Below are 25,947 nucleotides of genomic sequence, written 5' to 3'. Positions count from 1 at the left end.
GAATAATGCATATGTTCATATATATAACAGAGGTAAATAACTGGTCATCAAACAAAAAAAAAGGAAAAATCGTCAAAAACAATCTAGTTTATTCATTTGTTGAGTGTGTTTTTTTTAATTTTTGCATAGATACTAATGATAATCAACTTACTATTTATTCATTAAAATAGATCATTTAAGTGGTTTATATGACGAATGGATGGGTTAGTAACCAAAATGTATAAATTATAAACGCACCGTACGAAATAGAAGTGCTATTGTTATGTAATGAAAATGTCAGAGACCATACACCTTAGCAACAATGTATGAAAAATGTCGAAAAAAATGCAAAATGGAACTCATGATGAAGACGAGGACAAATAAACGAATGCTCATAAATCGATAGAGAGAACCAGATCGCCGAAAAAAAAGTAAGCGGAATGTTTCAATTTTTTCTCCTTGAAAAATATTCAATCATAATGAAACGATATGCCGTATGGAAAAAAAAAGTGTTTTATCAATAAGGGTAACAAAACTCTACAACAGTAGTCATGACAACAATAGGTCATTTACAACAACAAAGATCATTAAGCAAAATCTGAAGAAGGATTCCATTCATCATGTAAAAAAAATATGCAATATACGTGTGTCTTCCTATCTATTGTGTTGCAGTGAAAATCGAAGTAGAAAGAGAAATAATGAATCTTGCAGATAATGTATAAATGACAGAATGAACTAAAGAGAAAGAATAAGAGCCGAACAAACTGCCAATCATTATAGCGATATATATTCAGAGACGAAGAGAAAGCAAAAAAGCCGTGGAAGATGGAGGAAAACAAGAAAGAGGAAAAAGAACCTCCTCATATGACGTCGACAACCACAAAAACAACACTGAAGCTGCATGAAAGAAAAAAACCATAGGTTAACAGTCATCGTAATGATGGTAAATATCAAGTATAATAATGCAAGTTCCTCCGTCTTTTTTTTCGTTCATGGTCAATAAATAATGGATAAAGAAGACCCATTGAAATGTATACTGTGAATGGAGACTGCTCTTATTTCGCTACAATTACATTCTGTGTTTGTCTTTCTGTTTCTGTTTACTTTAGTGTATTGCAGCGATTCATCGAACTGAATGAGGAGAGACACACACAGAGAGAGCACAACATCTAAGCAAAGGAAAACGGAGAAAATTCAGTTTCATTCTTTTTTCAGAAAAACTACAAAACCAAGAAGAATCTAGACCGCCTAGAGTAATAACAAAAATAGACCATACAGTAGATTTCATGGTAAAGAATAATGTTAAAGAATAACGGAGCGAGGCAGAAAGAGTGAGAGAGAGAGAGAGACAAATGTATGCACTCCAGAAGTTAGCAAAAATAATTTACGAGGAGAAATTTGAGCATATGCAGAGAATAAAAGCATAACTTAGATGGATGGACACACGTAATTACCATCATAAGATTCAAGATGGAAGCCGATAGATGAAGAGAGTATGATAACAAAAATGTAGTTAACCTGTGTTGTGTGGTAATGGTTGAGTTTTTTTTCAGGAATAAAGAGAGAGAGAAAAAAATTAGGGAGGAACAAACGATTGCATACACTTCATAAAGCAGGTACCGGAGCGACTGAGACTGTTTCATCAGTAGGGTTTACGACTATCTACAAAAAAAAAGAAGAACACAGAAAACAAAGATATACCATGAATACAAAATACCATTGTTGTAGTATTATGATTGTAAAAGATGACACTCATCATATAACAAACAATTGTGTAAGCTTTATATCGGATAGAAACACAATAATTGTATTCATTGTTCACAGCAGTAACAAAAATGTATCATCACCATCACACCAATAGAGAACAGACGCAGAGCGTCATTATCAAATGTATTGTTTTTTAATGACATGTAAAGACATGCAAACAAAATAGAGTAAAGAGTTTAGACAGGGAGTAGACACATGCAACATTTAAAACAGTATTGGTTATAGTAGTAACCAGTGGAACAAAAAAACGTGATCAAACATGTTTATATCTATATACAGGAAGCTAAAAAGAAGTGGATGTCACATTTTCGTTGTCAGTTGTTCACATGATGAATAAGATTAGTCCTCAATTGATATTGACTTATAATGAAATGTGATTGAACGATAAACACAATAATCATAATTATTTGAAGTGAAACAGGAACTAGGCATGGTTACAATAAATAAAGCTTAATCTGTATATGAACAATAAAAGAGGGGTGTGTCCAGACTTTATGTGTTTTTTTTGTGGTGTATTTTTTTTCGCTTTATGAAAAATCAATAAACATGACAGGATATTTATCTTAGCTAATATATAATCAACTTGGAGAGCAACATATCGAAATTAGCTGGATTATTTCGCTAACAGTAATGCTGAAAAAGATTGGAGAATAAGGGGAAGCAAAAAAGGAAACATGGTAGTCAGACTTAACTATTTAACTACTAGAGAAAAGATAAATAGAGTGAAGAAATTTGTGACAATGTGATCGATTCTGAGTTATGTCATTTACCTCAACACCTTCATTAACAATTTGATCGAGGTTACAATATGAATTAGGAAGTACTGAACAGCTGCGTCACAAAACAAGCCCTCACATGGAATACTCAAGGCCAAAGGAAAAGAGGAAGACCAAGGAACACAATACGTCGAGAAATGGACACAGACATGAGAATGAACAAAAATTGGATAGAACTAGAGAGGAAGGCCCAGGACAGAGTGGGTTGGAGAATGCTGGCCGGTGGCCTATGCTCGATTGGGAGTAACAAGCGTAAGTAAGTAAGTAAGTAAGTAAGTAAGTAAGTAAGTAAGTAAGTAAGTAAGTAAGTAAGTAAGTAAGTAAGTAAGTAAGTAAGTAAGTAAGTAAGTAAGTAAGTAAGTAAGTAAGTAAGTAAGTAAGTAAGTAAGTAAGTAAGTAAGTAAGTAAGTAAGTAAGTAAGTAAGTAAGTAAGTAAGTAAGTAAGTAAGTAAGTAAGTAAGTAAGTAAGTAAGTAAGTAAGTAAGTAAGTAAGTAAGTAAGTAAGTAAGTAAGTAAGTAAGTAAGTAAGTAAGTAAGTAAGTAAGTAAGTAAGTAAGTAAGTAAGTAAGTAAGTAAGTAAGTAAGTAAGTAAGTAAGTAAGTAAGTAAGTAAGTAAGTAAGTAAGTAAGTAAGTAAGTAAGTAAGTAAGTAAGTAAGTAAGTAAGTAAGTAAGTAAGTAAGTAAGTAAGTAAGTAAGTAAGTAAGTAAGTAAGTAAGTAAGTAAGTAAGTAAGTAAGTAAGTAAGTAAGTAAGTAAGTAAGTAAGTAAGTAAGTAAGTAAGTAAGTAAGTAAGTAAGTAAGAACAGCTGTTTTATTCTAGTGTGGAAGTTACAGGATTTTAGATAAATGAGAAAAAGAAAATATGCTCGCTGATAAGGTTCAATTTCTGCCAAGAATATAAGTATGTACTGTTGAAGAGTTCCACACAGTTAGCTTTCATCTACTGATCTCTAAATTTCTTAAGAATTCTCTACCTCTCTTAGTTAATATTAAAATGTGACTTAAACCAGCTTCTGGACAATACCATCAACCTTATTTTCTATACTGTTATCAGAAATTTGAACAGGAAAATTTTTAGTCAACTTTTCAACGGAAGGGTAATCACTGACCGATTTCGTCTGATGGTGGTGAAATGTTGTAATAGCTACTCATCAGCATGAAATTCATTCTATATAAATATGATAAAGAAACACTTAGTAGGTAATGATAATGATTTTACGAACAGGGCATAAACCACCCATCTATCTACATTACATATCACACCTTCCACTATCGTTATTCGTACACTAAAACAGACAGAATTGAGCCGTCATGTTTGATTCTGAATCATATATCAACCCAAAATCTCATTGTCACTAATTAAAGCCATATTATGGTGTCAACCTTTCAAAGCAGTTGAGAGGGGGGCAATTTAGGAACTTATCAGAATAAGTATCATTATACATTAACATTATTTGTATTCAGTCGAGAAAATTAGATAGATAGATAGATAGATAGATAGATAGATAGATAGATAGATAGATAGATAGATAGATAGATAGATAGATAGATAGATAGATAGATAGATAGATAGATAGATAGATAGATAGATAGATAGATAGATAGATAGATAGATAGATAGATAGATAGATAGATAGATAGATAGATAGATAGATAGATAGATAGATAGATAGATAGATAGATAGATAGATAGATAGATAGATAGATAGATAGATAGATAGATAGATAGATAGATAGATAGATAGATAGATAGATAGATAGATAGATAGATAGATAGATAGATAGATAGATAGATAGATAGATAGATAGATAGATAGATAGATAGATAGATAGATAGATAGATAGATAGATAGATAGATAGATAGATAGATAGATAGATAGATAGATAGATAGATAGATAGATAGATAGATAGATAGATAGATAGATAGATAGATAGATAGATAGATAGATAGATAGATAGATAGATAGATAGATAGATAGATAGATAGATAGATAGATAGATAGATAGATAGATAGATAGATAGATAGATAGATAGATAGATAGATAGATAGATAGATAGATACGTATGACATAAGGGAGATATTTCAAGACAAAATGATACTGGACAAGAATAGTTCATATAAAGCAAGCACACACAAAAACGGAAGATCCCATGACTTTTCCACGAACCGGTAATCCAATAAAAAAAATTGACTAAGAACAATAACAACACAGATGAAGTTTTGCGGTTGAGATGACAAACAATAGATGAGAACAACAATCAAGGAAACAACCTCAAAAGGAAAAATGATAAATGAAAAACGGAACCATGAATTATTATCAATTTTTCATCTCTAACTGAAACGATGCCTATGTAACACGGTAAATGATTGTTACTTGAACATATTACGTAATAATGGGAAAGTAACCTTATTTATTTACCAAGTACACATTGTACCGAGAGGTTTTCAGTAAGCTTTCAACCTGCAACATAATAACCCACATTCGATAAATTGAAACTTAAAGTCGAAATCATCAACAGAATGTTTCCGTGAGTGATTTGCATTGGATACTTTGCCTGTAGCTCCTCCGGGGGCCACTGTCGGTCCCGAGCCCGGGTAAAGGAGGAGGGTTGGGCATGGAGTTAGCGACCCCATCCCGTAGAAAATCAACACGCTAAAAAAACGCTAACCAGAAAAAAATAAGTTGGTGATGCACACAAATGAACACACACACACATATATACATTACGTATTACCGACTTGATATTAATGTTTTGACGTAATTACTAAACATTGACACTGTCGGACAGACAACGATAACTCTTTTTTTGTGAAAAGTTCATCGTTTCCAGTGATTACAACAAATAAGATATAATGTGAAATTGTGCTAATCATTTGATTGATTTTCTGAAACTTAACCTTTTAAATACAAGACCCTCTAGAGCACAAGAATCTTCAGTGATAATGGTAAAAGGGGGGGAAAGATGAAAAAAAAAATTAACACAAATTTATTCATTTAGTATTTAGAAATGTAACAATGATCATAAAGAAGGAGACCTTCAAACGTTTATAGCTTTTTCTGTTCATATTTTACAGTGGTGAAATTCACATGACAAAACTGAGAAAACAATGGGCAAACATTTAGTGTTTGAATCGATTTGTTGAATATATAGCTAATTTATTAAGAGCAGTTGAGAGATCTTGACACCAAGTTCATATTACACATTGACTACATGATTTAAAGAGAACAAACTATTATGACATCACTGCAGTAACCAACTTCCTATACTATATCCTTATAGTATCCTTATACAACCTATCTTTTATATACTACCACCACTAAATTAACTACTTCTATGAATCCGGTGTTCATGTTGTTGTGCTAACAAGGTATAGTAACTTGGACCGATGCATAAATGTGCCTGGTCCTACGTTGTAGCTGACTGACTGACTGACTGAGTAATCCACTTGTGATAAAAATGCATAATAAATATGACAATAAATACAATTATATTTAATATAATTTTGATACCTAAGTACTAAGGTTTATGTCCATTTGACTTTTTATTAACTTAAAAATATCGTTTAGATTATGATTAGTAACACCTATTAACTAATTGCTCTGACTCCATCAAACTGTTGAAGGATAAACAAAACAAAATCCAAAAATCTCTTCTACAGAATCTTTCTTTCAATACGAACGTCAAGATAGTCAGTTCTACTATACAGAGCTGAAACGTGGAGAACTACTACAACCATCGTCAAGAAGGTACAAGTATTTATAAACAGTTGTCTACGCAAAATACTCAACATCCATTGGCCGGATACTACCAGCAACAGCGTTTTATGGGAGAGGACAAACCAGCTTCCAGCTGAAGAGGAAATTAAGAAAAGACGTTGGAAGTAGATAGGACATACACTACGGAAATCACCAAACTGCATCACAAAGCAAGCCCTAAGTTGGAATCCTGAAGGGAAGCGGAAAAGGGGAAGGCTAAAGAACACATTACGTCGGGAGATTGAAGCAGGTATGAAAATGATGAATAACAACTGGAGAGAACTGGAAAAGATTGCCCAGAAAAGGGTTGAATGAAGCATACTGGTGGGTGGCCTATACTCTTCCCCGAGGAGTAACAGGCGTGAAAATCTTACAAAAATTTGGAAGTATTGCATAAGAATAACAAACAGTAATAAGGAAAATCTAATTACATTCCCAGTTAAAATTTACATGTCCGTTGAGATTTTGGTTCTTGACAGAATATTAAAATGTGTTTACTATAGCTTTTCTATTCTACTTATTCATTTGTTACTATCAAATTTGTTATATTGAAAATAAATACTTGTTAGATGTACTTGAGATAAATTGTAACCACTTTGTTGCTATGGTGATGTCAACCGCGACAACCACCACCACAGCAACAACAACAACAAAGGTAACCCAAGTTCATTAAATATCAATAAACATGATAAACAAAATTAGCAAATAAACAATCATGATGATGATGATGATGACGATGTATCAGACAACTAGGAATGAGGAACAATTTCATAAATAATTAATTAATTAATTAACTTGACAATGATAAATATTAATAAATTAGATGGAAATACAGATTGACAGATAGACATATACTTAGATATATAAGGTAGATAGGGATAGATAAATAGACAGGTATATACACTGACACGATATTCTGATCAACTTGACGACAACAACACATATATCGACATAAAAGGATACAATTAATAGTTGCACACACACGTACACACATACACACACATGTACAATCAAGTTTCAGCTGATAACAAGATCAGATCAACATTAATTAACGATCAGCTGTTCAGAGTGAATAGTATGTGCGTCTATGTTTGTTGTATTATTTACCTCAGAATATATAGAGTCCTGTGAAGGAAGTGATAAATCAGCGTCTTGTCTTTGTCCATTATGCGTAGTAGTAGTAGTAATAGTAGTATCACGAGAAGATTTTGTATTTGACGATGATGTTGATGAAGTGTTACCGCCTAACAATGTATACATGTTAGTATATAAATGAAGAACAATGGGATTTTGGAATAAATGTCAACATTTTTTTAAAAAAAAAGTTACAATGATGAAATTTACTACTGAAAGACAATATGAGCAGACGTAAGTAACATAAAAATGCTTTGTAGGTCAGATTGAGATAGCAGTAGTGACCATTTACAGTGGATATACTCCTATTAATGAAACTTTGTTCATCAAACAGATGAACCAAATACATAAACATAAAAGGAGATTGATTAATAAGAACTGCGTTATCTCTAATATTTTCTTCCGACCCTACTAAGACGGAATTATGTGAAGTAAGAACATTTCACAAAGCTTTAACTAACTAACTAACCTTTAGGACGTTTCAACTGTACTTTCAATCGTTTCATACCAATTTGAAAACCATTCATTGCTTGAATTGCATTTTGAGCACTTGTATGATTATCAAAACTGACAAAACCTAAATTTAAAAATAAATGAATGAATTGATAGTTACTCGAAAATGAAAATATATAAGTTTCAGTGCATTTATCAATGGTGAAAGTGCATTCACTTTTTGTTTCCTGCCAAATTCTAACCTTCTGAATTCATCATGTCCCTATCTTCTTTCTCTTTTCAAGTTTATTTTACTGGGTTATACTCCTTGGATAAAATCTTCAAACCCTAATTTTTCCGATTACTGCTTATACTCTTACTGCTTCTACCACTGTGGGATCTGAATCGATAACTAGATATCTGTGCTAATGTCGTTTGGCAACTCGAACTGATGTACGTACGTACGAAGTTTTACGTTGTAACTGGCTGATGTAAGGTATAATTACATAAAATCACTGCATTTATACAGTGTATTCCAAGATAAATGCATACATTGTGAACCAAGTTTATTTTCGGACTACCGAGTAAACAATGTTTAGGTTAGGAATACAGTACTAACTAAGGATGGCAAATCGATTGATAGGGTAGTGAATCTTCATCAAGTCAGATGGTTTGGACATGTGTCATGGATGCCCAACCACCACCTACCTCGACAGAACACGATGTTTGATATAACAGTAGGCTGGAAGAAAACCACGGGAAGTCAAACCAATCAGTCCATTAAGTCAATGACAGTCGGAATTACCCATATTGATCGGTGCAGACGACTTGGTGATTATCATAATCAATGGTTAGAGACTTTAAATGACATTGTTCAAAATCGTCTTCAGTCAGTCAGTCACAATGTCTTCAGTGGTGGAGGTGTATGTATTCCTCCAAATTCTAAGTATCTGAATTCTCCACTTTTTTATTTCACTAGTTTATATTTTCTTTTAGATTCGTATCTTCGATATCCAACCTCATACTGTTACTACCTCAACTATTCTGTGATTTGGCATGAAAATTTCATCTCTTTGTGCTAACGGGATATGACAACCGGAACCAATGTACATGAGTACCAGGTTCTTTGTTGTTGTTAACTGATTGGTTAGCACCCAAATCTTCCACTAACAAAGTGCCCAATTCTCGGCTGTAGCTGCCATACCTCTGACGCGATGGTCGAGGTTGCAGATTATGATAACTAAATCCAACTACGTTCACTTGACCACTTCTTCCTTTAGGTCCTCTAACACACTAGAAAGGTCAGTTATCATGCTTCCAGGTCACCAAGACCGTTACTACTTCAGTTTTGTTTTCAGATACCTTAAAAATAAACTGAGAATGGAGTCTCGCCCTTCTTACTTCGATAGGTGCAGCCAAACATAAAATTTGCCTCAAAACCAAGTATTTGACAGACGAACCATATTTTCAAACAGACTATTACACATTTATGTAACGAAATGTATCCTGTTAACATGTCATGTTCATACAGTCAATATTGGATGAAACACGCAAAAGATAACGATTTTATGACATGAGTTAGTAAACAACTCAAATTCTGAAGACAACAACAGAATTGAAAATGTCATTGCTACTGACAACTACCAGGACGTGAAATAATGTTGTATCCAAAAATTAGTAATGACAACCACTGATATTCAGTTAACATTACTTAGTTTCTAGGAATTTTGAAGCTACATATTTTTGCGACAAAAAAACTTAAGACTTCGGCAGTCACAGAGTTATTTTTCAAATAAAATCCCCAACAGATAAACAGATTGACTAGACAAAATGAGTACACACATAGGGAACTCTGGTTAGTGATAGATACCTGAGAACTTACCGAAACACTTGCTTTGATTAGTAGCTCGATCAACATAAACTTTAGCGCTGATCACTGTACCGAATGGCATAAACATTTGAGCTAATTCATTATCACCGAATTCTTGCGGTAAATGATAAATGAATAGATTACATCCTTCGGGACCTATAAGGAAAAATATAAATAAGATAACAAATCTTCATTCTTAGTGAAATAACCTTAACATATTAGACACTTGAAAGAAGATAGAAGTAACTCCTGGATCGAGGCATCATACCAGTCGGCATTCAAAAACAGTATCGAGTACCAACAATCTTGAGGGAACTGATACTTTATACAGGTAACGCCAAGAAATAACTTCACAGTATAAAGAATTCACTAAACAATAAACATAAAATTCCGTGATTACGTAACAATCCAGGGAGCCCTCTTACGCAAATAATAACCATGTTCTAAAGACATTTTCATATTTCTGATGTGATTTTCATAATGGAGTATAAGAACACACTCCATCACGCTTGCAGCGCGGAAAAATGACAGAAAAAATATCCAGAGACTATCCTTGAAAAGAATGGCTACCCACACAACTTCATCGAAAAATATAAACCCAACTCATCAGCAGAAACGAAATCAGGTACGGAAACCAAAAAACGGATCATCCAACCATATGTAAATGACATCAGAAATTAAGTGAGTGCTGAAGTCGTTTGGAGTAGGTGTAGCACACAAATCAGCAAAATCTCTTCAGTCAATCCTATTCAAACCGAAGGACGAAAGATGAAAAATCGAACATCATCTAGAAAATAAACTATTCCAGTGAAGAATAAACAAACAGAATAATTATGAAGTAATTTCAAAGATAAAGATCTAGATGAAGACAGAAAGTGAATACGTCGGCGCCATTATAACCGATTCCGAGGTATATTACTTAACGCCTCTAAACACTGTTTATAATCATCGTGAAGATTACAACCTGGTAGTATAGGCTTACCTACAATACTCAGCTCAACCATCAATAACTCTGATCTCAAGGACATTAGTCTTTGGCAAGATTACGAGTAAGTAAATATAATCATAATCTCTTCCAGAATGTTTAGAAGCTGAGCGAATTAAATAGTGTTACGGTGATCAATCAGTTCAGAAGAGGTCCTACGTTCCTCTCAAAATATTAATCTTATAAACTTTATGTGAATGCAATCAATTGAGTAGTAATAAGAAAAAAAACCGATTTCATCACACGTTTCCAATTTAATAATACCCATAAATTTACCTGTTAATATCAGTTCCCTGGTACCTTCTTTCTGTTGAACAGGCATCGATAAAGCTTGATGATGTAAATTAGGAAAAGTAGTATATGCGCCACCTCCAGTAGGATAAGCTGAAAGGTTGGAATTTCAGAAGAAAAAAGGAAGAGCATTGAAAACATCGTTCAAATTTAGTATAATAGTTACATACATATAAAGTGAATTATGTAACCCATCAGAGTTATATAACTTGGGAGGACTGGACAGTTAAGTATCATCACAAATCTTTTCATTAGCAATCATATGATTTTTATAAAAAATTTTAGCAACAATGGCTAGATCAGTGGAATTCTGGTAATGTGTTTTGCCTAATCAACTGGTAGTAAACTCATATTTGATGTCTACACTGGGAACCGAGATCTATCATTGTTTCTTAAGTGAACACATTGTACAAAGCATAGTCACGAGACAGACAGCCCTTTTTTAATGATGATTCAAAGGGTGAATGAGAGTATGGAATTGAAAATGATTCTGAGCCACTGTACTCAGTATCTAACTATTGGTTACGACAATCACGAGGATCCAAACTATTTACAAGGCTCAAATCAAATTGTCAACGACTTCATGGACTGATGTTGCGTTTTAGTTTGGTCACTTCCAGTTTTCGCCTAACCTACTCCTACATTAGACATTGCTCATCGAGATAGACGGTGGTTGAGAATACATGTTCTAACCACCTCACTTGATGGAGATTCACTACCTCATCAATACATTTGCAATATTTACCAAATGCACTATGCCTTATCCGTGAATATCTGTGAATATGTGTACATTTCCTTTAAGGAGCTTAAACAGTACAAAATATTTTTATCCATGTAGGGTGATTGGAGAAAATAAACAGGAAACCCTGAGACATAGATTCATCCTAGTTAACACTCACCAAATCTTGATGGAATTGATGCTACCCTAAGAGATTCGAATCCAATTCACCTAACTTCACAGATCACTGATCAGTAATCAATATGTTTGTCAAGTCATTTTTAGTAGTGATAGGATTCTATCAACCAAGTCACAACGTTCCGATATCAGATGGTTAGATGTAATAACCGAGAAACAATAACTTAAGATTCTCGCTAGTTGATACTCATCAATAATCTTCAGGAAAATGATGCAAATCAACTAATGGAATCACAAGGGGGTTTTGTGGAGATTTTAGTAATTTTATATAGTTAAGACCATGAGTCAATTGAAGCCAGACCACCGTGGGAAACCTGGAAGCACTGGACGCCCGTTTCATCATATTGTGGAACTCCTCAGCAGTGCGCATCCACGATCCCGCCTCTGGCGCGAGACTGGTAGGTCCTGAGTTCGAACAATGGTAGTCTAGCTTCAATTGACTCAATCAGCATAAAAAACATTAGGAAAACATCAGTTTAAAAAGACAGGATATGTTTAACGTACTCGAATCATTTTAAAAAATCATAAAATGATATCCACATTTAATTAGCAAGAAATTGGTTATAAACTAACCTAACCCATAGGCTTGAAGACCAGCATAGAGTTGATGAACGATAGGATCATTAGTAAACGACTGACCAGATGCTGTAACAATGCAAAAACAATAAAACATAGATTAATAAAGTCAAAAAGCAATCAACCACTATATTCTCATGTTCACGTAACACTTAGTAAGTAACAAAGATGGGGCAGGTTCTTATGCTCGCACACACAACCCCTTTAAACCATAAATCTTTTCATATTAAAAGGTTGAGATAAGTATAAAAAACATTGTTGTTAACTAGACATTGAACTCCATAGGTTTCTCAGTGATTGTCCAAATGTAACACAAACTTTGTGAATGAGGAAATAAATGAGTGGCAATAATTATAAGCTGGGAAAAGTTACACATAAACCTAACAACTGGTACATTCAACAATGTTATCTTCTTTTGTAAAAAAAGGAAAAAACGATACAACAACAGATCTTCTACCAATGTAAACATGTAATATAGTCAAGTTTTTGAGCTGGACTGTTTTATTGTGACAGCTGTCTAAACTATATTGGATGGAACAGGGTTCGAAACTGTGACTGACTTAACATAGTTGTCAAAGACCGAATTTCGCAATCATTAGGCTGGAGATGTCAATATGTATGTGTGAACACATATAACACAAACAATACATACATGTCACGATACCTAAAGATTGAGCATAATAATAATCAGACCTGACTGAAAACTGAGTGAACTACAAGCTGATTTCCTTCAATCGCCTATTGATAATTTATCATATCTATTTTGTGTTTATATTTTGGTATGTAAGTATTCAATCTCATTACAAAAGAAACTATTCATAAAACATAGGACCAATGTAAGTAAAAAGAGCACAGAAACTAACCGGCTGCAGCAGCAGCTAACGCCGCAGCTTGTAGCGCTGCATTTTCCGTCAAGTACGAATTGAGTGCAGTGTTCACTGGAGATGGTGTCATTGATTGAGCAGCGGCGGCGGCAGCAGCAGCTGCAAACGATGGATGTAGTTGAGGAAATTGTAATGCATTAGGATTTGTATGGCCTACTGCAGTTGGATTCTGTAAAGCGACAGCGGCTGCATACAAACCTACAGGCTCATTTGTTATTGGTGATGGTAAAATAGCTGGACTAACGGTAGGAGGCGTAGAAGCAACCGGAGTAACCATTCCTGGAGATGAGACCAAAATATTAGCAGTTGCACCAAGAGAAACATTTGGTAAAACACTACCAGTTGATGAAGAGATAGAAACTGATTGCTGACCTTGGCTAGTACCATTACCTATGCTGGCGAAACTTGACGGTGATATTGTGGATGGTGAAGCAGAAACTAATAAACCAGTACCAAATGCATTGTTAAACTCGTTATTACCGGACACTCCAGCTTCAGTTAATAAACCTCCAGTAACTGCACCCGCGCCAACTTGAGTAAGAGCAGCTAAAGCGGCTGGAGATAATAGAGCGACATCTGTCAACGGGAACAATGAAGCTACTTTTTGAAAGAAGACAAAAAAAGAATAGGATTTATTTATTTAACAATGAAGAACAAAGTCGTGTGAAACACATTAAATTGGTAAATACCTCAAATATGACTATTTCCAAGATTTAAGTTAAAACACTGGAAATATCTTAATGGTGAATCTGACAGCTAATAGCTGTCTAAAATATCCAGATTTAATTGTCTATTATAGTTTGTCATCTATTAGGTTGCTACACAAAAGTAAGTGTTATATATCTTTTTTGAAATGGAAAAAAACCACGAACAACTTACATTGAGGAAGTGTATTATTTTGTAAAGTAGTGGCTGGACAACCGGCAGCCAATGATGCTAACGCTGAAGCGTTCGGTACTGAATGACTAGTTCCTGTAAGTGGATTATGTTGATGAGCAACACCCATTGTAGGATGACTAACAATCGTATTCAGTTGTAGTGGAATAGATGTTGAACGACTTGATTGGTTTTCTGTTATACCAGTTGATAATTGTGGATTGGCATATTGCATTGCAGCTGCAGCCGCCATAAAAGCTGCCATAGGATTAAAATAAGCCGAAGCTGATCCTTGCTGGGCTACTTGACTCTGTTGTTGTTGTTGCTGTTGTGTAAATTGAGTGACTGAATTTTGGAAACCATTAGGAACAGGGCTAGCATTTGATGAAGCGGTAGGAAATAAACCGGGCTGCATAAACGAAAACAATATATCGATGCAAATATAGTTCAAACGAACTTTAACATAGAACATAAAACATCTTAATTATGTAAGTTACCTTTGCTGCCTTCAGAATTCGTGGTGCAGCTGAAGGTGGAGAGAGTCCACTCTCCCTCACACACACACTCTCGAAATGTTCTCACGTCACCATACGTATACAACTACTGTCAGACAAGTCCTAATCCTTGCCTTCTCGAGGCACGGATGTTGTTTATCAAGTTGAGGACAAAAAGCCAATGTACAATGCTCTATCCTGGTTCGTGGGTATGGAGGACTCATCTAGAGGAGATGGAAAACCCTGACTCCAAACCAATAGTGCACAACGGCTCTAGCGTCTTGAGGGAACAAATGGTGTATGAACCCCTTCTTGATCAACGACTACCATGGGACTGCACGACCCAACGTTGCTCCACTGCCTTGTCGATTAGACCTTTAGGTCAAAAGTTTGGAGGATGGCTCCCCAAGAAAACCATTTCACTTAGTTTGGGCACCTGAGCAGTATTCCAGACGTCATACAAAACGAAAGGTTTATGTGGCGCATACATATTCCACTGCTCCTTTGTATCAATGTTTATGTGTTTAAAATAAATAACTATGAAACTAAATTATTTGACTTAGCTAGTTTCTAATGAAATTCAAACAAAATCATTATATTAATTGCATAGATCACATACCAACTGTACAGTGATGGTTTGTTGATAGTCGGTTTTCATGTAGCAATTTTGTAGGTTCAAAATAAGTTTCAGTTTTGGCTGGAGAATCTGATACAAGTGTGAAAGATGACTACATATGCTTGCAGTTGGTGAGTGATTCTATCAGTTTCATTAGTAATTATTGCAAAAATCATGATGAATTGCAAATTAACAAGCCTAAGTAACTATTCGGCCAGTAAGTCAGCTGTTTCATAACACTAAAGAATACTTCAATAGTGTCATTTTATCGCCACTCATTCCACCAGGGATTGGAACTCACGATATTTAGACCTAAAAGTCAGATAAAAACCGATCTTTTTCGATAAGTATACACTGAATGAACATCTGGAACATAAATTCAATCGATCTATGCATCCCATAGTACACAAACAAACAGATGTCGTTTTGGGAGGGCAAGATGGTCTCCACCCCTGTTAGTATTAAATCCCAGTTAAACAATTATACATTACATTCAGACCTAAAATATAAAGATCGGACCCATGTACTCCTAGAACACATATAAGCATAAATCCAGCCTCTGTAACGATTGGGTGGAATTTCGCCCGGAAAATGAACGGTAAAACTTTTATTTTAAAGTTCATTCACATCTTTAAAAGCCGATATATTTTCTAAAAAATTTTTATGTGATCTAGCTGTGAAAGTAACAATGCTATTTATAAAAGATATATGGCTTACTGGGAATTGTAAATACCCTGGCGGGATATTAGATGCAACAAGTGATTGTTGAAATGCGTTAGCCGCGGCTGCTGCAGCGGCCGCTGCCACCGCCATATTAGATGCCTCCGTGATATTCGTAAGTGGAGTTCGAAGAGATTGTTGTTGATTGTATTGTTGCATTGATGTATGAGATCCATCTAAGTGACCATTAGTCATCCCTGTCGTGGTAGAATGTCCTGACGCCGGAGAACAAGAACCGTTTGTCGTGCTCTGCTGATGCTGTTTGCGTACTTGACGTTCTTTCTCTGTATCGGCAAATTTGACAACCAACGGAGAAGAAGCACCCTGAAAAAAGTGGCCAAAATACAAGCATGACAATTTAAGGTATATACTTAAACATTTCAGATTGCATAACTAAACATTATCGTGATAACTGTTATAATTAGGTCAATCCTTAATAAGAAAAAAAGGTTTAATAGTCTTATCGATAGCCCTCCTTATTGTCAATTGGTATCTATTTTTTGTAAACAAAAAATTAAAAAAAAGGTGAGTTGGACACCCATCAACTTATGGGCTAGAATTCCGTAAATATTTGATATTCACGTTTCAGAATTAGCACGTTTCGTAAAATTACTTTGCTTAAACTGATTGTATCCTTAAACAAACACCCTAAATCCATACACTGAACGCTAATCAATATAACAGTGGTGCATTGAGGTCACCAAATCTGAATGATACTAAGTATAATAATATCGATGACATGATTAGATCATAAGTAACTGCTCACACACACACACAACGCCAGACTAGGTCAGAAATCTGATGACCAGCAAACTATAGGACATTTGAATATACATATACATGATGTCACTTAGACCGCAATACTATGAACGATTCATTCATGATAAACTATAACATTGAGACTGATTTTTTCAACACGTTTTTATGATGTAATCAAAGTTACAGATTCATATGAAGACAGACATACGTAATCATTTATTATGTGTATTGATATCAAAATTAAGATTGGACATTCAATATACCATATTTTGTAATTTGGACTGCCTAGTAGTAGTAGTCAAAGGTACAATAAATATTGACTTGTAGAAGAGGAAATGAAACTAGGTATTTGGTTAGTACGTCACATTTCTTTGTATTAAAAAGGGTAACGCTAGTAACTATGATAAAAGGTAAAATTTACCATTCAGTTGAAAAATCAAAAATGGATGAGGCAAACGTATCAGTCAGCCAGTCACGACGTAGAACTTCGTATGTACGTACGTACATCAGTTCGAGTTGCCATACCACATTAACACATCGATGCAGTTATCGATTCAAATCCCATAGTGGTAGAAGTAGTAAGAGTATAAGCATTATGTGAAAGGTTATGGTTTGAAGATGTTATTTAAGGAGTATAATACAGTGAAATAAATATGAAAAGAGAAAAAAGATAGATACATGAAGAATTCAGAAGATTAGAATTTGGTAGGACACGAAGAGTGGTTGCACCTTCGTCCTTGCAAACGATTTTGAGCCATGTCATTCAAGGTCTCTAAACATCGGTTGCTATCATTTCGCGAATCCCAACCAGGTAGTCGTATAGTTTAATTTCAAGATTTATCAATATATTGTATTCATCACTGTTTGTCACAAGGCTGTTTTTCCCTAGATCTTAAATATCAAAATTATCTTGGACATTCCTATTCCACGAATTTACCCTTCCCTTTAGTAGCAAATCTTCCAAAACGCTACATGTGATTACTTACTCACGTAAGCATGTTATCCCTCGTGAAGGAGCACAGGCCACCCACCAGCATTCTCCATACAAACCCGTTCTAGGCAATCCTTTCCAGTTCCTATTCATCCTTTTCAGGTATGCTACAGTTCCCATAGTGTGTTCTTCGGCCTTCCACTTTTCCGTTTACCTTCATGATTCCAAGTTAGGGCTTGCTTCGTGATACAGTTTGGTGATATCATCAATGTATGTTCTATCCACTCTCAACGTCTTTTCATGATTTCCTATTCAGCTCGAAGTTGGTTTGTCATATCCCATAGTAGGCTGTTCGTGATGGTATCCGGTCAGCGGAGATTCAGTATCTTGCGTAGACAATTGTTTATAAATACTTGTATCTTTTTGACGATGGGTGTAGTTCTCGAGGTTTAAGCTCCTTGCAGTAGGACTGCCTTGATGTTGTGACTTTGATATTGGTTGACAGTTGTTTTGAGTTCCATATGTTGTTCAATTGTAGGAATGTTGTCCTTGCTTTTCCAATCCTTGCCTTCAACATCTTCATCCGATTCTCTTTGTTCATTGATGATGCTGACCATGTCATGTACGTGAAAGTTTTCACCTGTTCCAGAGTTTCTCCACCAAGTGTGATTGATTTGATTGGTGTTCTCCGTGTTGTATTTGAGGATGTTGCTTTTTCGTTTGTATATGTTGTGGTGTACTGATGTAGAGGCTGCTGCTACACTAGTTATCTTCATATGTATTTGTTCGTGTGTATGGGATAGGAGGGCTAGGTGATCTGCGAAATCCGAATCGTTAAGTTGCGTGCAAGCTGAATGATGTCAGTTTTCATTATGAGGCGTCATAATTCTTCTTTCAACCCCCAGGACAGAATTTAAATGGTTTAAATTATTTCTTCCGGTTATAGTTAGTTTTCTACGGGATGGGGTCGCTAACCCCATGCTCAACCCTCCTCCTTTACTCGGGTTCGGGACCGGCAGTAACTCTAGAAGAACTACAGGCGAAGTTTCACTTATAATCAAGAGTGAATAATTGGTTGACTGACATTTCATAAAAAACATCGTTCCCAGTTACTTATTCTGTAACTCCTCTACCAAGTAGGGGCTTCAATACTCAACTCTGATCATTATTTCTTGTGTGCGTGCATAAGAGATCTAATCATAACGAGATTCAATTGGTTACATTGAAATTAACGGAATGATTTTCTGAAAACATAGTCAATTGAATGATAAACCCAACATAGTAATTAGCAACTATCTCTACAACACCACTCCACTGACTCTATCATAATACCATATTCACCATTGCGTTTCAAAGAGATTTAAACACTAAATGGATCCACAATTATACAACGCACTAAAACGGAGCATCCGATTTCAATCACCTAATGTCATATTAATGATCACACATAGGAATATATCACTCCGACTGATTAATTACGGAATGAAGTGAAAAAAAACAATAAAACAAAGACCATGGATACAAAACTTACTTGCATTGTCTGACTATTATGCATATGATCGATAGCGTTAGCCGCTTCTGTACTCGAGGAGAATTTCACAAAAGCACAACCTGTACAACCAAAAAAAAACAATAGTAACACAAATAAAAAAATCAAACAAACCAAATGACGAAACAATTGAAAAGTGATACCATCGAACAGTCAGCTAGCTGTTCGAAAAACAATACAGGGGGTATTCCTATAGAGATTTAGTCTGATAATCTAGGTGAAATTGAATGATGGTCTATTTTTTTCAGCTTCTTCTTCTTGTAAACAAAACACATAAAATGTGTGATAACAACAATGAAATATTCATTAGTTTATCCGGTATATTTGACTAGCTATGATTGTTTTTCCTCTGTAAAGATGAAGTGAAAAAAAAAGCAGGAAAATATGAAATTTTGGTAGGTAGTCCATTCTTTCTCCTTAGTCGACTGGTTATCAAACTTTTCATATACTTCTGATCGGTAGGCTAACTTGTCACATATTAGTTATTGTTGCATTACATGCCCCCCCCCAATGCCCTGGTGCAGCTGAAGGTGGAGAGAGTCCACTCTCTCTCACACACACACTCTCGAAATGCTCTCACGTCACCACGCGTATACAGCTACTGTCAGACAAGTCCTAATCACTGCCTTCTCGTGGCACGGATGTTGTTTATCAAATTGAGGACGAAAAGCCAATGTACAGTGCTTTAACCTGGTTCGTGGATATGGAAGACCCATCTAGAGGAGATGCAAAACCCTGACTTCAAACCAATGGTGCACATCGACTCCAGCATCTTAAGGGAGCGAATGGTGTATGAATCCCTTCTTGATCAATGACTACCATGGGACCGCCTTGTGGATTAGTCCTCTATTGCAAAGGCTTGTGGAGTGGCCACGTGAACAGTATTTCAGCTATCATACAAATCGAATGATTTGTGTGGAGTATATATATTTTGGTGCCCATTTGTATCAATGTTTATATATTCAAATGAATAAATAACTATTAGTTATTGTTACATCTTTGACCGCCAATAAACTACAAATCGGTTAGTTAAACGTGGATTGAAAATTCTCTTATTATACGTGCGGTGACATGAGTTATGAATAGTAAAAATAGTCATGAGTATTCTGGTGTTTTGATTGGACGTTTAAGAATGTGGGAATTCACGTGGGTTATCGACCATTTGACGAATACAATAACGAAGTTGCTGTTTTTTCTTAATAGCGTAGGCAAGAGAAGAAAACAATCTTGACCGTAGTGGATGAAGATATCAATAATGTTTCGATATCCAAAGAGTATGTATCAATCATTTTTTCATATTTGCTCCGCCTAATTCAGTTTGAGTACTCGAAAAAATGGCTAAAAACGAATTCTGTACTTGGTTACTGAGATAAAACTGAAATAAAAACCACCCATTTTAACACTATAAGAGATGGGAAGAATATCCTGGACAGATATGCAATCTGCAGCGGATTACATAGTAGATGTAGTTTCACTTTATTGATCTGGTTAATTCATCAACAGCATTATTACCATTACTATCAATCGTTTACTACACAATCCCTATCAGACATTTCCAACGTGATCAACGTACACAGGGAAGATTGAGATTGTGATTGCAATCAAATGATACATGTATCTTGCATAATCTTTTTTTACACTCATAGATGAGTTTGATGTTAGTTCTAATAATCTGGGTCAGTTATGTAACCCTTTTATTGATTCTGTTACGTTTACATTCCCCCTCCATTTTAATAAGCTCACACCCTCTACTTTGTATTACTAATTTTAGAACATAAGTGCTCATCAACCTTAACCATGTTAAATTACATTGTGTGGTCTACTCCTATAAGAATGATTCTCGGTTGCATTTCAAACATTCATCTCAACTTGACTAACTAAAGCATAATTACCATTTGTTTATAATTATTTTATCCCTTGTAACTACAAGCTGTTTGCAACTGATGAGGATCCATGAATAGGGACGAAATCATTTTATCCTGTAAACCTTGTTGTTTTTGCTTTGTTTAAACTTATCAAAGCATAAGATTCAATAATTTGGACAAAACATTACCTTTACTCAATCCATTTTGATCACGTAAAATTGTACATTCTTCGATGAGTCCATAAGGTGCAAATAAATTTTGAATATCTTTTTCTGTTTGATGTTTTCCCAACATACCAACGAATAGTTTACGATCTTCTGTAAAAGATTAAATATTAGAAATAAATAAGTATCTCAATATTACAATGAATCTAGTGAAATGTTAGAATGTGTTATAACTTGTGGCCGAGTGGATGCCCAGTTAATGTATGACGTGATAAGACCGCCAATCAGAGAGCAGCGAATTATCAATTGGAACAGTGATACAAGAAAACCGTACGAGCAGTCTAGAGTGCGTATCGGCCCTGCTTTCTGCCTAGCCCAGCCAGTTAAGTTATAACAAAATGAGAGACATACATTTAAGCGTTACGATACAAATTTGTATCAATACGATTCACCAATCCTTACAGATAACAATCAGTGAACTAATGAGACTAGAGATAAGGGAAATAACAATATCAATGAAATTGAAAAGCTTAACTCCTCAAAAAAGTGTCAACAAACATCTCCAATTAATTGCTGACCATGGTCAGTATGTGAGACAGAACCGGGAATTTCATATTCTATCACACGAATCAGATCTGCAGTGAATTGAATGATAATTAAGAACAAATATTCTGCTTGAAGGTCTGCTTTGTCAAAGAAAAGTTCGAAATAAAAAAAAGTTCTTGAAACATGAAAACAAGGTGAAAGCTGTGCAAACCACAAAACACAATTAGAATACAACCACTTTTCACTGGAATTATCTCCCGACCGTTACTGCTACCTTGACGTGGTGGTCGGGCTTGCCTATCGTGATGAACCAATCGAGTTATACTGGCTGGAACAATCGTTCCTCAACGTCCTACCATGCCAGACAGGTCGGTTGAAGAGCAGTAAGACTAAAAGCAGCAATCTCTAGGTCCGAAGGCGAAGTCGTACTGCCGACTGTACAGAGGTTTGACGGCAGTAAGGTGTTTCCTTCAGACAACCAGCATAACAGCGATACTGCCTTCCCACAAGGAGGGGTGGGGTTAGAAAAGGTCGACCCTAAAAATGCACACCTCGCCTTATCCCACGGATTTCCGTCTCCGGCGGTAAGGACCTTTGAATGACGGAGCTAACACGTCAAAAATCCCCTACAAAAAAGCCGTGCGTGACCGACCTCAAGCAGTTGTCCCTTGGGCACTGCGGTCACGCTCCCAGGTCGTTAAGAGCAACACTAATCCAACTTTCTTTTCAGCTCCCTTGGGAAACACCCTTCCACGGTGTGGGATGCCGGGAAGTGATATTAGCCCCCATACCCGTAACTGCAAACGAGACCAAGTTGGTTACATTCAAATCCTCAAGGGAATTATCTAACTGAACAATTCAGAAAGAAATGAACAGCTTTGTCTTGTTGGTTTTGTGTTGTTTTGCTTTTTAGAAGCAATCGATAAAAAGAAAAGTGGTTATGAAATTCCGAAGATTTAATTCCACTATATCATCAGTTAAAGTTCAACAGTCATAAATAAACTTGTCAGAAAAATGTTAAGAAAAAAGCAAAGCTGAAATCGATTTCTTGTTGTGACAGAATGAATATCGAAGAAAAGGTAACTATCGGGACAGGGTGATAAGAGTTTGAAAAGTATATTATAGTTTCTAGTACAGATCATAGAGTGATGTTATGAAAAGTTAATGATCTATGTTAAGTGCTTAAAACTCGATTTTTTTTGAAAAAACTTATTGTAAACTGTGATGTTATTGATTCGTAGTGTAGTTGAGATGTCCGCCTACAAACCAAAGAACAAATTATATTTTATAGCAGTCTGGTCTGTTGTTTTTTGGAGTTGTAAAGCATGGTTTACGAAAGTAGATCATAAATGTCTTCGAAGCATTGCTCAAGTATGCTCAAATCATCGAGTGACCAATGAGGTACTAGTTATATCTGAAGAATCGGTTGGTGAAACTGAGTACATTCATTGACTAGGGTGGTCATGAATGTTTCCTGTGCTTAGCCATTACACAAAGAATCTTAGATAGAGTAGGAATAAATTGTAAGAAAACTACGGACAATCAAACCAACAGATAGCATCAGTTCATGGAAATACTGACCATTAATGAACCGTATTGTTAATCCAAGATCCCCGAGAATAATAAATCAGTCACACAATTATTTATTCATTTATTTTTATTTAAACACAGAAATATTGATACAAAGAGGCACCAGATATATATGCACCACACAAATCTCATTTGATTTGTGTGAGGGCTATGATACTGACCAGGTGCGCAGACCGAAGCAAGTAGTTTTCTTAAGACGCCACACTCGGAGCCTTTGACCTAAAGGTCTGATCCACAAGGCAGTGGAGCATTGTGAGGAGATGCAGTCCCATGGTAGCCAGTGATCGACGATTGATTCATACGCCATTTGTTCCATCAGGATACTGGAGACCATGTACATCATTGGTTTGGAATGAGGGTTTTCCAATTCCCCTAGGTGAACTTCCCGTGTCCACCAACCTGGGTAAAGCGCCGGACATTCGTTTTTCGTCCTCTCAACTTCGTAAACAGCACCCCCGCCACGAGAAGGTAGTGAGTAGGACTTCCATGGCAGAGGCTATATACGCGTGGCCATGTGAGAGCATTTCGAGAGAGAGGGCGTGCCCTCCGTACTCTCGGCCGTACCAGGGCATTTGGGGGCTACACGATAATACAAAGTAACAGTTGATGTGTTTCATTTAATCCAAAAAAAAGTTTACAAACCTCATTCATCTAATATATCCTCAAACCTTAAACACTTTTTTTCATAATTTTTTTAATGAGACTAATTAAATGATCACCGAATGTCTACATTAGAAACATACAATATTAGAAGGCATACGGACAGGCAAAAATGAGGAGAGTGATTATTTAGTAACGTAGGTTATTTTTTTCATATTTTAGCTTTCTGTAATACATCGCCGAAAAAAACAAACGTGATAACCACATACAAACAAATAACAAAGTTGACTACATGTCTTGTAGCCATGGAAAAATGCGTTTGAGCAAAATCTATCTGATCATGTTTATACACACGTATGATTATATATATACATATATATCTTTAGAGGATACAAATTAATGGTGGAGAGTGAGCTACATGAATAAGGGAACAAAATCAATAAAAACAGGAAGGATATTTTAGAAAATAGCGAAGATGCACAAGGCAGATTAGATTTAAGTCTATTTTCTATCGAATAATAAATAAAACTAACAAATTGGATTTTGCTTATTTATTTCATTGTTACTATGTAGTAACTGAATTCACCAATACAATACATCATACTTAATGCTTTTAATGTGCATTGAATGATCAAATTAATTACTGCTAGTTAACAACTAATTTTTGTTTCAGATTGCATAATTTGGTGCTTTATTGATTTGGTTTGTTCATACTTCAACTGGTTGAATAGTAGTGTTACCAACGGGTTGGTGGACACGGAAAGTTCACCTAGGGGAGTTGTAAAACTCTGATTCCAAACCAATCGTGCACATGGGTTGGCTCCAGTATCCTGAGGAGACAAATGGTGTATGAATCAATCGTTGGTCACTGGCTACCATGGGACTGCATCTCCTTACGATACTCCACTGACTTGTGGATCAGACCTTCAGGTCAAAGGCTCCGGGTGTAGCCCCTTAAGAAAACCACCTGCTTCAGTTTGGGCACCTGGTCAGTATCATAGCCCTCACACAAATCAAATGAGATTTGTGTGGCGCATATATATCTGGTGTCCCTTTGTACCAATATTTATGTATTTAAATAGTGAATAATGATTTTTTGAATGATAAACGCAAGAAATATGTTTTAACAAGTATCTCACCAATCACCTACCTAGATAGTTGTATACAACACAATGTTTCATTCACATATAAAACCAGTCCTCCATATAGTGCAAAAATCGATCTTGTTAATTAGTACCAACCATCAGAAAATCTAGGCCCAGTGTTTCCTATTAATCTGACATCATTTAAAGTATAAGCAGTTACACTACACTAATAACGTAGAGTTGTAAGTTTTCTGGTAACGGTACTCGGCATCCAACGAGTAATTTCACATATGAGCGCAGCATCGAATGAGTAATACTGAGATTATAAGCAGGATAATAGATGAAGACCGCAAGACGTTTGATGAGGTAATGAGTTTTCACCAACTGAATTGGTTGGGACATGTGCTGTGTATGTCCGACCACCTACTACCTCGACGTGAGAATTTGCCCGTTCTAGGATTAGGTTGGAAGCAAAACTACGGACAGTTAAGCCACGTTGTGACATCAACCTATCTAGTCATTGACTATTGGACTAAACCATGCTGGTAGGTTCAGATTAGACGGTTAAGTCATAGCAATTGTTGTAAATAATTGTAAGATACCTTGTGTGACATGGTTTAGAAAAGTTCACAATGCCGTAGATACATTCATTCTGTTTTCCCTAAGATCTTGAACTTCAAATGTATTGTTGGACCTAAATCTGACTCGAAATAGATCGTATGAATGACTGTTGTCGAAATATACATCCAGTCTATCCTCGTATGTAATACATGACTTAATC

At 35.6% G+C, this 25,947-nt stretch overlaps 1 protein-coding gene across 1 annotated transcript in view; it reads right to left on the bottom strand.

Annotated features, from left to right (window-relative positions):
• Positions 1–1,136: 1,136 nt before the first annotated feature.
• The window catches only part of Smp_131780 (bruno-like rna binding protein), a 36,875-nt gene continuing 12,064 nt past the window's right edge, over positions 1,137–25,947 (bottom strand). Inside the window, exons 2-11 of the mRNA XM_018791297.1 lie at positions 21,370–21,498; positions 19,299–19,378; positions 16,298–16,401; positions 14,251–14,621; positions 13,351–13,971; positions 12,485–12,556; positions 10,981–11,088; positions 9,732–9,875; positions 7,887–7,994; positions 1,137–1,641 (exon numbers count right to left, since the gene is read on the bottom strand). Of these exons, the coding sequence (XP_018645511.1) occupies positions 1,622–1,641; positions 7,887–7,994; positions 9,732–9,875; positions 10,981–11,088; positions 12,485–12,556; positions 13,351–13,971; positions 14,251–14,621; positions 16,298–16,401; positions 19,299–19,378; positions 21,370–21,498 (1,757 nt within the window). The 3' untranslated portion in view covers positions 1,137–1,621. The remainder of the gene's footprint in view (positions 1,642–7,886; positions 7,995–9,731; positions 9,876–10,980; positions 11,089–12,484; positions 12,557–13,350; positions 13,972–14,250; positions 14,622–16,297; positions 16,402–19,298; positions 19,379–21,369; positions 21,499–25,947) is intronic.

Source organism: Schistosoma mansoni (genome assembly GCF_000237925.1).
Source record: "Schistosoma mansoni, WGS project CABG00000000 data, chromosome 3 unplaced supercontig 0105, strain Puerto Rico, whole genome shotgun sequence".
NCBI classification, from domain to species: domain Eukaryota; kingdom Metazoa; phylum Platyhelminthes; class Trematoda; order Strigeidida; family Schistosomatidae; genus Schistosoma; species Schistosoma mansoni.
The sequence above is the reverse complement of the archived record's forward strand: the minus strand, read 5'-3'. Positions and strand labels throughout refer to the sequence as shown.